Source organism: Ammospiza nelsoni, chromosome 5 (assembly GCF_027579445.1).
Source record: "Ammospiza nelsoni isolate bAmmNel1 chromosome 5, bAmmNel1.pri, whole genome shotgun sequence".
Taxonomy (NCBI): Eukaryota; Metazoa; Chordata; class Aves; order Passeriformes; family Passerellidae; genus Ammospiza; species Ammospiza nelsoni.
The window spans coordinates 51,009,758-51,025,241 of NC_080637.1; the positions used below are offsets into that span (position 1 = coordinate 51,009,758).

Here is a 15,484-nt window from a genome sequence, read left to right on the forward strand (position 1 = left end):
CAACTCCAGCTATTTTTCACAAAGTAGTCCATGGTATTTCTATTGTAGACAGACTCCTGCCCCCAGTTTCAAAGTGATCTGTAAACTTGTGTAGACCCTGAGAGCAATATGAGTGATCCATTTGGTTGCCTCAAAGAGGAAGATATGGGTCTTGCCAGTATCCCAAGAGGTCCTTTTTGCTCTCTTTTGCCTCCCAGCAATGGTTTGAAACTGGTCCCAGAATGTCTGAGCATTGCTTAATACCTGACCCCTCCAGACCTGTTTCTGCACTTACTGCTTTATCATAAGCAGGATGCGGTTTGCTTTTGGTTTTTTTATTCTTGGCCTTGCTAGCCTTTTCGATACTCTGAGGCCTTGTCTCAGTCTGACAAGGCAGGCAAGCAGCAGCTTCCTGTGCACAGGTGAGAGAGAGGAGACAGAGACCATGCGCGTATGAGAGAAACATCTTTGGAGCAGAACTGCCGGGCTGCAGGCACCGCTTCTCCCATGGACATGCACTGAGCCAGGATATCTGCCTTCATCACTCTCCCTTCTTCCCCTCACCCTTCCCCTCACTGTTTGACATCCAGCACCTGCTGCCATCCAGTCTCACAACCCCAGGGACTCCCTTCGTCTGGACTGCTCAGTGCCTGGAGCTGGAAGGTAAAGGGGGTAATGCCAGCTCTCTCCCACATGGGGGTGGCTGATCTGAAAGCATCTTAGAAGGAGTTTCAATCTGACAAACTGCACTTCACCGTTGGGAAGGGCTGAGAACATATTTATCTCTCTGTCTCTCCACAATCCTCTCAAATCATACCCCACATCTCACAACCATGCCGTCTGCTTTCTCTCTTTCTCTCCCCTGTCTGATAATGTGTTGTCATCATATTTTTCTTCCCCTGAACCTAATCTTTTATCACAATGGAAATTGGTATTAAGCTCATGCTGGCCCCTTATAAACCCTCTCTTCACACCCCTCTCGCAGTCCTGGCAAGGTCCAGTGAAGCTTCCATTTTGTTTTCCTCAGCTCTGCCTGACCTCCAGGGTTGGTGAGAGGTGAGGGCAGCTCCTTCTCCTCTCCTGTGGGCAAAGGCTGATCTCAAGGTCCAGGTGTCCAGGTGGATGGGGAGAGAGAGAGGTTTGCATTAGAAGACTGTAAGGCCAGTCTGTCTAATATGGAACACGACTGTACAGGCATGGTAAGACAAGGAGGCTCCCTGGATGCCTGGTCTGGATGAGGGCTGCTGCTGAGTTTCCTAATTACAAAGCCCAAATTTTCTGATTCAGCTAAAATAATTAACTTCCAAGGCAGAGAAAGGGTCTACTTGGAGGGGATGATGCACTGTTTGTACACTACTATGTAATATTTTTTTATATGGTAAAGCCTTCACTTTCTAGAACATGGTAAACACTTTCTTCTCCCTGATTCCCCCACCTGTCCCAAACATGCTATTCAAAACCTGCCTCCTAAGCCATGAGCTCTGCAACTAACTTCTGTCAGTTGCATCCAGGGACCCTCTTACTCAGCAAGCACCTAGTTATTTCAGCCCTAGGGTTTACCAAAAAAAGAAGCTCTTCAAAGCACAAGCTGTGCACAGCCGAGGCAGCACTCTCTACCTGAGTCAGCAGCAGCCTGAGACAGCGCGCACGGACTGCTGCGTGCTCACTCTCGCGTTTGCAGAGGACAAGATTCCTGCACACAGCCCCTGTGCTGCCCTGTGAACAGCCTCCCTGCTGAGCAGAGCACCCAAGGCGGGAGAACAGCGAGGTGCTGAGGGAAAGGTGCAGGCTCCGGAGTGGAAGGGATATGAGTTTCTGGACCTACAAGACTGGCACTGCATCCTAAGACAGTGGATGCCTCCTGTGAGATGACATCTTGACATCCTCCTAAGTTCCATTGCTGAGCTGTGTTGTGGGGGTGTCTTCTCTCTTTCAGTGTGTCACCAGTACTGATGAAGCCCTCATTGCTGCTTCTGTCTCACCTCTGCCTGTTCAGCCTCATGCCTCCCTTGTGGGCATCAGACTCAGCACAAGGTAAGAAGCGATTCCTTTCACCTGTGCCAGCTGGGTGAACAGGGAGGGCAGTCAGCCAGGGCAGTGTGTGCCCCACGTATGCTGCTGTGCAATGTTTGTGTTGTAATGTGCAGCCAGGGGAGGTTGCAATATTACACGTCTCTGATGAGCACTCAGCCTACAAAGATATAGAGAAATGAGTGGCACTGTCTTTCTTACATGGACGTGCCAGCAGAGGATTCAGTCAGTAGTTTGGGATGGGGCAGCATTGTCTGGGGTGATGATTAATGCCAAGCATCATTGCTAATTGAGCCACATTACTGTCTGTCTCTTCTCTGCTGGCAGGTGCCTCCAGCCTCACTTGTTGGTATGATTCTCGGGCAGCTCTCTTCTGTGACTGGGACCCGGGCAGGGACCTGGCTGAAGCACCGTGCCAGCTGGAGATTTTATCAAAGAAAGGCTTTTGTGACAGGTGGGTGACTGGAGAGACTGAGTGAAAACAATGCCACTTTAGAAAAATGTAGGCTTCCCCCTCTCAGGCCAGGTGTAGTGGAGAGAGCTGAGGTGTTTTGTCTTGAACTCTATATCTCTATGTGGGCTGAGATGCTGGGAGCCGCTGCTCAGTGTTTGCCATCTGACAGTCCTGAACTGTCTAGCACAACCCATCTTCTAGCTCCATGGCTCTATCTGAACTTCACTTTTCAAAAAATCCTTCTTCCTTGGCAGACACCCTGGGGACTGAAAGGCATTTTCAATGGAAAATGAGGATGTATAGAGATGGGGCTGGAGAAGGGTGGAATTGAAGTTATACAGAGGCCATTTGGCGATTGCCAGGATGAGCTGAGATGTTGCGTTTTGAGTAATAATGAGAGAAGAAAAATATTGTCCTTCTTTTTCTCCCCTGTCTTTTTCATCTCTTCCAGTTCATGCTGTTTTCCTCTTCTACATGCCTCCCAGCAGAGGGGAGGTGTTTGGCCAGTACTGCACTGGGGGCTGGCTGAGTCTCTGTCATCTCCAGACAGAGATATATGTCCTACAGATAGGACATCTGCAGCCAAGAGGCTTACCAGCCAAGCCCAGGTCTGCCCTGGGTGCCTGCCTTGAGGACAGGCTCAGTGTGATTCTGTCACTGGGTGGGTTATTTGTCACTGTCATAGAGGCACCTCTAGTTGGGTTAGATTGACAAATATCTTGGGGCTGATGCATGTCCCTAGAAAGCTAAAACACTGATGTTGCTCCATGGGTGTGAATCAGAGATTGTGCCTGGAATTGGGGCTGGATGTGGAACCCTCCCCACTGTCAGTGAGTCCCAGGCCTGATCTGACCTTAGAGCTGGAAGAGGAGCCTCAGTCAGACGCTGCCCCAGCTGCAGCCCCAGAGATGTTCTCCACCCTGCCACACCCCATGCCAGAGCTCAGCTGGGGCTCCCTTGTCAGGGCAGAGGAGAGGTTTCGATGTAGTGATGCCACTTGAGGTGTACTGTCCTGGCTGACTGAGATGTGACATGGCTCAGAAGGTGCATGTCACTGAGTATCTGAGATCCTACAGCACTGTCAGTGTCTGGAGGGAGACCTGTAAAGCCTAGAGGGGCTGAAACAGGCATCTGTCTTCCAGGGCCGTGTTGCTGTAGGTGAGTTTGGGCTCTGTATGCCCTCTGATATCAACAGGAAGCAGAGACAATAGGAAGAGGATTTTGTGAAATCTTTGAAACTGGAAATCTGATGTTATCTTTGCCTTGAAATAACTGGGGTGCATTGACTTCTATGTGCCAGCACATAAAATTTGTCTGAGTGATACAGTGGGGAGAGAAAGTAGGATAAAATATTTCCTGTAACCTGTTCAGCAAATACAGTAGAATGTAAAATGCTTTGAAAGCCCTTTAGTATTACACAGTATTTGACTAACTACAAAGCTATAACTTTCCAGCTATAGCTTTCCATTGGAGTCACGTCCCTCATCTGAAAAACCCAAGAAGCACTGCAAGTTACCCAAGGCAGAGCATATGACAGGACTGAGGAGATGCATCAAAACCTTCAACCAAAATGTTAATGTGAGTAATTCATCTGCGATGTCCTGGCTAAGGACAAAGGAGAAAGGATTTACATATTCATTTTAGGTGTATAAACAGTGCAACATCCAGGGGTAGTATAAAAAGGCCAAACCTAATCCCTGAGTCCAGATCTGGGATGGGGCTTGGTGTGTGTTGTTGATATATGTGCCTCCCATGGGTTCCCCTGCAGGAGGGATTGGCTTCATTGTGAGCTGTGCTGACACGTGCAGAAGAGCTGCAGGACAGACAGATCATCAGCAGTGTCCCATGTCTCAGTCACCTGTGTTTGGCCCCAATCTCTTCCTCTGAGGAGGGATGGGCATCACCACCAGCTCTGAGGTCACCTCTTGAACTCTTTTTCCTAGAAATTATCAATACCACTTTCCAAATCATTAGCTGCTGTGAAATGTGGTTAGATGTGTCTAATGCAAGATGCAACAGCAACACATCACTGGAGCTAATGGTGATGCAAATCTTCCACCTATTATTCTTTATTTAAATCAGTCTTATTTTGGATCCATTATGTACTTCCTTCAGTCACATCCAGTGAGCTAATATTTTTATTGGTAAAGTCACAACCAGTTCTAATGACAGACAGGCTTTCATACATTTGCATATCATGTGCAAAGACAAATTGCAGGGTTGGTACATAGCTCCAAAATCTTTTCTTTCTAATCAAGCTAATTTCTCTGTTGCTTATTCAGTATTGTATGATGTATATGGCCCTTCAGCATCACTGCATTTCAAGTGTCAAGTTTAATACTAATGCGGTCTCCGTTTTACCAAGGAACATAAAATGTTCTGGTAAAAATAAAATTTCTCAATAAATATAATCCATAGAGAGTAACTTTTTCTCCTGCTTAGTCAGCATACACAGGAATACCAAGAAACTAGTGTATCACAATATTTTGTGCCCTTCTTGTCAATAAACAAACAAAAAAAATCCAACCACATGAAATGTAAATTTTTGGCTCCTCACTCACCACTGAGATTTATGCCTTTCTGCCGCAAATACCTTCCATATTTATTGTCAAGTATGCCTAATCATCTTATGTGTAGGCAATGCTTAGAAATTTGAATGCTTATTCACAAGGTTTCACTGTCACTAATGGTTAATTTTCCCTGCAGAATCAGTGCTTCACCATTGCAGACAGTCTTAACTTGTCTGTCCATTGCCACACTGGAGAGAACAAAACCAAAATACCTGAACAAATAAAAAACTTCAAACCATTTGCAAATAGTGAGTACTTATCTGTCTTCTGGTCTCTGAAGCTTCCCCATGAGAGGATAGCTAATTTTCCTTCCTCATCCACTCCTATGCAACACCCACAGCTGATTTTAGGCCTTTGTCTGTTTGTCCCCTGCTACAATGAGCACAATGTTGATTCCTGCCACTGGCTCCTCTGTCATGCAGTGCCATGCCAGCCACACCCTGTCCTGTCCCATATCTGGCTTCAAACAGGTCATGATAGTTCAGCTGCCCTCACGAAAAGTGTGTGCTGCAGGAAGGACGGAAAGTCTTGCTGCTCTTCCTCTGCCCCCCTCTAGTTATGTGCTCCCACCCTTCTTTAAGACAGCTTTGGCATGTTTCAGTCTTTGCTGAAAGGATTCAGGTGACTAAGCCAGAGGAAAAACATCTGCTAGGGACATTGTTTGCTGGCTGTGTGAGTTTACCCATCTCAAGGAGATGTCCTGCTGCTGAGGGGCTTGGTGTGCAGTCCTGTTACGGACAGAGTATGGGGACATCAGCCCTGGCTCTTCTCTCTTTCCAGTAAAGCTGAGGCCTCCAGGAGACCTTCAGCTGGTTAACATAACTGAAAACACCTCCAACCTAACATGGAGCCTGAATATTTCCTCTCACTATTTGGATGGGAAGCGGGAGTACCAAGTGCGGTTCCGACACGTGAGTCAGTCCTGGGAGGTGAGTACAGAGGGGGAAGTTGGGATGTGTTTCCATGTGAGTCCTGGAGAATCCTGGTCTTGTTTATGTCCCCCAAGACCTGCTCCTGGGCCTCCTCTCAGGATGTAAGCAGTTTTGGTGAAGCTGGAGGGAGGATGACAGCCCCTGCCCTTTTATCTGTGTCACCTGCTGCCAGTGTTTGGTGATGAAAAGGAGGCAGATGGGGATCCTATTTTACTTAGTGCTGTCACAAAAAAATTTAGACAGTTTCAGGACAGACCTGAAAGGTATGGGAAAAGCAAAGCAAAGAAGAATTTTCCTTCAGGGTGAACAAGCCGTGCACGAGGTATAAGGACTTGAGACAAGTGTTCTCTGAGGGTTTTGGAGAAGATGGGTATGTGAGGCTGTAAACCAGGGTGTTAATGATGTTCTAAATTTGCCCTACTCCCAGGAGGCTGCAAACTTGCCCATTGAGCAGGACCAGATGTGGGCAAATTTTGAGAGACTCTCACCCAACTCTAAGTATGAAGCAGCTGTCCGTGCAAGGCCAAGTGCCAGGAGTGACTACAAAGGCGTGTGGAGTGACTGGAGCAAGCCGGTCCTGTGGAGGACACATGCTGACCATAAGGGTAAGTCAGGGAGTCTGACCTGGAGGGGAAAATAGGGACTCAGGGCAAACAACGTAGAATGGTCAAAACAGGGTGAGAAGCTGAAGGAAGATGTGTAGGAAGAGCTGTGTTGACCAAAGAATAATAGAAAGGTTGAAAACTGTCCCTCCTGATCAGTTAGGTGAGATCATCTCAGCATCATCTCAGCTTAAGGGCAAAGACCCCCTGACCCCAGAAAATCCTCTCTGACTTCCAGAAGCCAGGCAAAATGCACAAGGTATAAATCAGGGACTGCTTCCCCAGAGCAGTAAGGCCAGATGTCTAACCAGCAGATGCAGTGGCCAAGATTGGCATTTTCCCAGATGCTAATGTTACCTGGGAACATTCTCCCAGCTTCCTAAAATGAGTGGAGGTATTGATCAGTGAAATGCAGTGAAACAGCTCTCAGCTCCTGAGCTGAGGAGCACCAAGCTTGGGAAGCAAAGTCTCATGGAAACTGGGAGAGACTACTGACTTACAAGCATGATAAGACTCTTTCAAAAAAGGTCTGCTGAGATCTGCATCAGTCACTGTGTGAACTTCCAGCCTTGGAAGAAAGAGCCCTCCAGTGAGTCGGTGGCTGTGGCCTCTATTTCCAAAAAATAAGCAGGTAGAGGTTATTCCTTCTCACGTTGCCCCCATCCTGCCTCTGCTCAACCTCTCCCTGTTGTTCCTGGTCTTGGTACAAACAGAGGAGCTATGTTTAGAAAGGGCACTGTGTTGCTGTGGCGATCAAATTTTGACATTGTGTGATGTCAGTGAATAGGATACAGCCGCAACCAGTTGTCATAGCAACCAAGACCCAAAGATAACCAGGGTACCAGAGGCAGAGGAGACAAAGTGATCTGAGTAGCATCTCAAGGACAGGGAAAGAAAGAATGTGCTAAAAATGTCCCCTCCGTCTTTTATTTTTCTCTGTTCTCTCCTAACTGCTCCGGAGATTCTCTGCATGACCAGGCCGAGGGACACGAGGGGTGGGAGGAGATGAGGGGCAGGCAGAGGAAACAGGCACAGAATAGCAAGACCAAGCAAAGGTGCACTGGGGAGATATGTGTGAAAGAGACAGATTAAGGAATGTTTGAGATGATGCCAAACAAGCCTGAGGAGTGCTGGCAGCCCTGGCAACGTGGGAGCCCAGTCTCTTTGTTCTAACTCTACAATCCAAGTACTAAAATACAATGTAAAGTTGTAACTTTCCTAGCCTCCTAACGCTTCCCTACACTTCCCCAAAGAAAGAAGCCAGTCCCTTGATCCCTAACCTTCTCTATCCTTATCTTCTTGCCTTCTCAGAGACCTGTGAACCCCATGACTCCCTCTTCCCACTGACCATTAATGCTGTTTCAAGCCTCCAACCCCACTTTAGCTGGTGTTAGGAGTCCCTGCTTTCCTTAGCAATGAAACAGGTTGGTGGACACCTCAATTAGCAGACTGTGCCACCTCATCTGTGGCCACCCCTAGCTGTGGTGCTGTTATGACCAGGGAGTTCAAGCTTTGTTTGTTCAGCACAAATTATCTGTTAAAATATGCTTAGACTCTGAAACCCATATCAGCTCAAAGGCATCCTACACAACACAGCAGAACTCACATATACTGACCTGTATATTAAAATTCTAGATAATATTATAATATTATATAAAATTTTAACAAAGGCCCACTTTGATCACCTTGAACAGCCATGAAAGGGCTGCAGCTTCTACCTACAGAATCCTGGTTAGATTTTAACAGCCGTTTCCTCATTCTTTCTCATCTTGCAGGAACATCCCAGCCAGTCCTGCCAGTTCTGATAGTGAGCACTTTCATCTTTGTGATCATTGGGACCGCCTTCCTCATTAACTTACGCACCCTGAAATGGTAATTGAGAATTAAGTTTATGTCTCTGTTCCTCTCCCGTATCTTGTGGGTATTCTCAAAACTCAGATTGTTTTTCACCTGGTGTTGCTCAGGATAGAGATGGCTTTAAGCAAACTAATTTATGGTTTATAGCCCAAACTCCTGAGACTGATATTTGCCTGTGGAAAAATAACACCACCCAAGATGATGTGGTTTCACCAGCACTGTCGTATTGTGCCATTCTCCTGTGACCCGGTACCATGCCCTGGCTAAATTTAAAACAGCTGCCTCAGCACATCTGTTACCCAGGGGTTAGAGTGGTGTTTCCTGGCAGGGGTGCATCAAAATTGCCTCTTCAAAAGCAGGTCACTGGGTTGGGAACTCTCCCTGTAGCGAGGATCAAGCAAGCCTGGTTCCCACTTCCTTCTCATTTAAACATTCCAGCAAGAGCTTAGGCAGGATGAGATGACATTGGGCCTGCAGGCAAAACTGCTGAGTGAGGAGCACAATTCTTGTTCTTCCTGGTCTGTGCAGTCCTCACACACTGATAAAACCCACATGATGCTTCAAGACCTCTTTGCCAGTGTTTCTACCCAGACACTGCTTTTATTAAGGACTGAAAGTGTCTCACAAGGTTACTCAACACAATAATAGGAACAGTGACCTCTCAGCTTGGCAGAAGGTTAGAAACAGTCACAGGTTTTCTCATCTCAGGTCAGGGGTAAAGAAGCTGATATTCATGCTGATATTCATGGCAGGGAGCAGGATATTCATTCTCAGGGATGAGGCTGCAGAGGCTGGATGGTTTCTTTGTAAGGAAAGACAGAGAACCATGCTGAGGGACGATTGATACTGAGAAAGTCACCGGTCACTATTTTACCCTGAGTCACTACACAAAGTTGAGGAAGTGCTAGATGCACAGCACAGAGGGAATTAAAAAGGCCTCCTTTCTCCACAAAGTATAATCAACCTAGGGGAATTGAGTGCAGAATAATGCTGAGGTAAGATGCAAGGAAGGATTAGACATGCATGAATAAAAATAGCATCTGCAGTGATGTAAGGTAGTTTATATGCAAGAGCTAGCAAGCTCTGATACTTCAGAGAGTACACTGATTGCCTCCAGAGGTCAGGAGGGTTTTTCCTTACAACATCCTACAGCAAAGCTTCAGCAAAGGGATGACAAGATGATCCAACCACTCTGAGAAGCTGAGGAGCAGCTTAGATCACTTCAGGCTGCCTCAGGATGACAACACACTGGTTCCAAGGAAGGAGAGGCCTCTGGACAATGCAAGGCATACTCACTCAGATGGCTTGCACAGCCAGTGTGCCCCAGCTATGCCATGCAGCATGCATCTGGGAGGAAAGAGAGCTGTGGCAGAACTTTCCCAGTGATGGCCCTGCTCAGGCCACATGGTCCTGAGCCATTGTGGTGATAGCACAACAGAGAAAAATCAGCGCACAGCAGCGGGAACTTGGAAACAAGGGAGGCCTGCTCAGCTTGTCATCAGGACAGGGGCTGAAGGGGGCAGGTGGAGAGGCTAAGGTGACCAGGCAAGGCAGGGAAGAAACCAGAAAAACCAGGGGGTGTCTTTCCCCAGGGAAAAGGCTGGGGGAAATGTATTTTCCAGTGCCAGGCTTATCTGTCTCGCCTCTATACATCTCGTGGCTCAGTAATGCCTCTCAGACCACTCAAGAGGAAGGACAGACCCCAGGCTTGACTTTACCTCTTCCCCCATGCCAGGGCAGTACCTGTGAATTGCAGGGCATTCTTTCACCCCCACCACAGTGACAGTGATCAGGACCAGGCTCTGCTTCATTTGTCCTTCTAATTGTTTCTCTTCAAGGTTTAAGAAGATCCTGAGGATTCACATCCCAGACCCTGAGAAGTTTTTTCCCCCACTTGTTTCGGTTCACGGAGGTGACATTCAGGTATGGGGCTGGGGATGGGACCAGAGTGGGGAGAAATGAGGGAAAGGAGCACCCAGCTGCACATGCCCAGGACAGATAGACTACCCATGCACACACAATATATGCACCAGTAGCACCAGCTGCTGGGTTCTCTGCTAAAGTTCTGTTTTCTGACCTTCTAAAACGTGACATGCAGCCAAGGAATCTCTAATTACAGAACAAAGAAATGGCAAACCACATAAAGCACAGCATCCTGCTCCCATAATCAGCAGCCTGAGAGACAGCAAGGGACCTGCAGGAGGGGGCTTGGCCTCTCAAGATCCCCCTCCCTCCCATTTCAGTGCCCCCCTGCTTGCCCTAGGCTGCCCAGCTCTTCCCCAGATTTCCTGCTGTGAGCTTCTCCTCTGCTCCTGTTGTGAATTGCCATCACACTGGATAGCACTTAGCTATTCCTTGCATTCTTGTCAGCTTCCCTTCTTTTCCCACTCCAGTATTCCCCTCCCCTAGGCTCTCTGTGAGTATGGGCAGCTGCAAGGAGACAATTACCACTCTGTGCAGCATTAAAGGGAGCGTCAGATGCAAGACGTGGGAGGTGATCCCAAGGGGCATCTTGCTTTAAGAAGGATGGAAACAAACTGCAGAGGGTTCAGAAAGAGCAAAGCTTTGGAAAAGCCAAGGTATAAAAATACTTAGAAAGCTTAAACTACAGGGAAAGAGTACAGAGTAGGGGGATGGGGTTGTGCACTCAAGATACTTTATCAGTGCAGAAAGAACTTGAAAAATTTGCTTTACAAGCCATAAAGGCAATGGATTTGGGTGTTATTGAAACCAGTTTATTTTTAAGGATAATGATGCACTGGAGGATGTTGCTCATGATGACTGTGAAAATTAGGCAGAAGGGGTCTGGAAGAGCACTTTAGACAAGAAATCTGCATATGGCCATGTGGATATATCAGAAGCTGTTCAGCACCTAGGAATAGATTACATGAGATACACCTCAATACTGTTTTCCATGCTTCACTTCATCTTATGGTCTTGTAAGGAGTTTTCCTACCTTTTTTATTCCCTTTGACTCATTTTAATTCTCCATCTTAAATTCGCTGCTTCAGAAATCTCAAAACATAGGCTGACAAGATCCACTCCTAATTTTAATGTGACAGAATGACATACACTCTCTGAAAATCCTGCAAATGAGACATCATGAATGGGAATTTCCCTCCCCACCATCTCTGGTAACCCTTGCTTGGACAGAAAAGAGGTCATTTGATTGCTGTGGCCAGTCAGTAGATGAAACCTTTGGTTCCTCTCTGAGTGCTATACTTTGATAGTCACTGTCTCTCCCTCTCTTGTGTTTCTTCCCCACCAGAAATGGCTCTCCTCCCCATTCTCCACATCTTCCTACTGCGTGAACAGCACAATCCCAGAGATCTCCATGCTCGAGGTGATGCAGAAGAATGACCAGGAATCCCGGTTTCTACTTTCCAAGGGAGCCCTGACTCCTGATCCTCCCAGAGAAACCAGTGTGCACTCTGGATCCAGCTGCTTCACCAACCAAGGCTACTTCTTCTTCCACGTTTCCAACTCCTTTGAGGTCGAGCCCTGTCAGGTCTACTTCACCTATGAGCCTTTCAGCCAGGAGGGCAGTGGCAGCAAGGATGGCGACTGCTACCAGGCTCTCCCCTCCCCAGACCTCTGCACACTGGCAGAGGACATGAATGTGCTGCCCAACAACTTCTTTCACTGTATCGAGGCAAGCCAGGGCTCCCAAAAGAGCAACTTCATGGAAGAGACAGCAGGTGAAGCCCAGCAGGCTATGGCTGTTCCTGGGGCTCTCCAGTCGAGGGAAGGCACCTCACCAACACCACTTGTGGAGCAGGATGAGAAGGTGATGGATAAAGCAGCTTCACAGCCAGCTGGGGCCGTGTGCCAGCTGGACACTGACTTTCCTGACCCACTGGACCTGCAGGACAGCGACACTGTCAGTGTAACCGAGGGGAGTGGGAAGGGGGGCCCTCCAGCTGACCCCTGCCCACCAGCAGCAAATACTGCCTCTTCCCCCTCCCAGCCTCCACAGCCTCCACCTCTAATGCAAAGACAGGACGAGGAGCCATGCAAAACAGCCTTCTCCAGCCAGGTCCCAAACGCCGGCGCCTACCTTTCTCTGAGGGACCTCCAAAGCCAGTACAGCCATTGCTCTGTCTAGGATCTGCCTGGAGGAGACCCACAGGTGGGAAAGGCCACCTCTGCAGGGAAGGCTAGATGGACAATTTCTCTCCTCAGGACATGAATGTAACTTCAGCATCAATCCCATCGGGACTGCTCGCTAATGAGGCTGGAGAAACCCAGCCAACAAGGGCTTACCTTCACAAGCAAATCTGTTCTTCTGTTACTACTGCCTCCAATGGCATAGAAACTCCTCACATTTCTCAAGTGACATTCAAAACCTCACTAATTCATTTTTCCCTTCCCAGCTCCTGGTAGGAGACTGTGCCAGCACTTCCATGCTCTGCATTTTTGTGTAAAATAGCACTCAGCTTTGAGGCTGAGCTGGCATATGACCAGTTTGCCTCATACTGGCCTGAAAACCTCTGATGGGACAGAGAAATGCCTGAAGATGTGGATGTTAGATTTTATACAGGGGCCAATAGCACTGCCCAACAGTGCTGGGCTTGATGATGAAATGGATGAAGACATCTCCTCCTGACTGACCAAGGGTGTGATTTTTTTTTCTATGATGTCCTTACTTTAAGTTTTAATCAGAGATTACATCCCAAGCTATTTGGTCCAGCTTTACACTTTAGACCTTAGAGTCTCTAAGGCAGGCTCAGAGCCACAACAGCATCAGCTGTCTAAGCAGTGCAGTGTAAAAAAGAAATCCCCATTATTGAGTTAAAAATACTGGGGAAATCCCCTCCCTCTCTTTCCTCCACCTCTGATGGTGGCAGTAAAAAGAACTCACACAGTTTCCCATTCTTGCTACAATATTTTTCATGAAATTGAAAGCCTTTCTGCCCTGCTGGCAAACTAGAGTTATTTGACTATGATAAGCTGATTGCAGAATAGTTCATCCCACATCCTGTATAAGTGGAAAACATCACAGCAGTGCTGCCCATTCCTTCCACTGCTGAAGGGAAACCATTGCCTAATTAGCAGCAAAGATGTGGTGAATGAGCCCAGAAAACTAACCCACGAATCAGCACCTTTACTGAAAAGAAAACCTCAATCCATTTGCAAAGAATGGGGATAGCACAGACTTCGGTTTTCTTCTTCCTCTACATGCCCTGATCTGGCTTAGAAAAAGCCACAGAAGAAAAGTATTAAGGCAATGGAAGATCCCTGCATTCACCATTTGTACCATCTGTCCATTTTCTTGCCATATTTTTGGACTTTTCAGCAGTGGGAAAATACCAGCCGTGTACTAAGAGTTCTACTTATCTCTTAAAAACTCTTCTAAGAGAATTTATACCAAAAAATTCAAGGATATTGAACTTGTTAATGCTTCTGTCACAGCTGTGAGTGTCAGCTAGAGGTAATTCTTTCCTATCTCTGTCTGGCCAAGCATTGAGATTCCTGCTCCTACACTGTTACCTGGCATTGCAGTATGCATCCTGAATGTCATTATGAGTCCCAAGTGCAGGGTCACCCACTGGCTTGGATTTCACGTGAAAAGGGCTATTCAGAGGGGTTGAGCCTACTTGTTATTGGGAGGGCTTTGGGAACTATTCCTCTCCTCTCATCAGTTCCTTCACCATCTGTCTCAAGACATGGACTGCTCCGTTGTGTCCAGGAGAAAACAGGAGACACAGCTTCCCCGATAGGGAAGTACAAGGCTTTGCCAGCTGTTTCCTGTACTTTGAGAATCTTCCCAGATGGACTTTGAAAATCCTCCCAGAGACACTGACTCCCTTGCCTCTGATGGGCAGTTTGCTATCCTACATGGGCCAAGGATCCAAGCTGCACTGTCCCCATGTAGACTTTCCTAAGCTTTTCTATTTTCCTCCGTAGAATCATTAAGGTTGGAAAAAACCTTCAAGATTATCTAGTCCAAATTTTGACTGAATACTGCCATGCCCACTAAACTTTATTGCAAAGTACCACATCCACTTGTTTTCCAAACACTTCCAAAGATGGTGAATCCACCACTTTCCTGGAGAGCCTATTACAATGTTTAACCACTCTTTCAGTGAAGAAATTTTTCCTGATATCCAGCTTGAACTTCCCCTGGTGCAATTTGAAGTATTTTTCTCTTGATCTATCATTTGTTATCTGGAAGAAGAGACTGACCTCTACCTTGCCACAACTTCCTCTCAGAAAGTTGTAGAGAGCAATAAGGTTACCCTTGAGCCTTCTTTTCTCCAGGCTAAACAGCCCCAACATTCCCTCAGCTTGTGGTCCAGACCCTTCACCATCTCTATTGCCCTTCTCTGGACATGCTTCAGCACCTCAATGTCCTTCCTGTATTGAGCATCCCAAAACTGAATACAAGATTTGAGGTGTGGCCTCTGTACAGGGGGATGATCCCTTTCCTGGCCCTGCTGGCCCCACTACTCCTGGTACAAGCCAGGATGTCATCAGCCTTCTTGGCCCCCTGGGCACACCTGGCTTGTGTTGAACCAGCACCCCCAGGTCCTTTCCCACTGGGCAGATTTTCAGCCACTCTTCCCCCAGTCTGCAGCAGTGTGTGGTGCTGTTGTGACCCTGTTGCTAACAGGACTGGCACCTTGTTAAACCTCATACCATTGGCTTTGGCTCATCACTCCAGCCCATCCAGAGCCCTCTGCACAGCCTTCCTGCCCTGCATCAGATCAACACTTCTGCCCAGCTTGGTGTCATCTGCAAACTGACTAAAGGGGAGCCCTTGGTCCTCTCATCTAGATTTTCAACAGATGTTAAACACATCTGGCCCCTATACTGGAACACCACTGGTGACTGGCTGCCAACTGGATTTAACTCCAATCACAACTCTTTGGATTGGGCCATCCAGCCAGTGTTTTACCCAGCAAATAGCACACACATCCATGCCATGGGCTGCCAGTTTCTCCAGGACAATGCTGTGGTAAGATAGTGTAAAAGGTTTTACTAAAGATTAGATAGACACCATCCACAGCCTTTCCTTCTTCTACTAGGTGAAGTTCACTCTGTCATAGAAGGAGAACA

General features: G+C 47.4%; 1 protein-coding gene across 1 annotated transcript; it reads left to right on the forward strand.

Annotated features, from left to right (window-relative positions):
* The first annotated feature begins 587 nt into the window (after nucleotides 1-587).
* IL2RB (interleukin 2 receptor subunit beta) lies at nucleotides 588-13,233 on the forward strand. The gene is made up of 10 exons (XM_059472939.1): nucleotides 588-642; nucleotides 1,916-2,013; nucleotides 2,338-2,464; nucleotides 3,919-4,042; nucleotides 5,171-5,282; nucleotides 5,815-5,963; nucleotides 6,394-6,571; nucleotides 8,344-8,440; nucleotides 10,264-10,348; nucleotides 11,694-13,233. The coding sequence occupies exons 2-10, from the start codon at nucleotides 1,932-1,934 to the stop codon at nucleotides 12,528-12,530; spliced, it is 1,791 nt and encodes a 596-aa protein (XP_059328922.1). The 5' UTR covers nucleotides 588-642; nucleotides 1,916-1,931; the 3' UTR covers nucleotides 12,531-13,233.
* The last annotated feature ends 2,251 nt before the right edge of the window (nucleotides 13,234-15,484 follow it).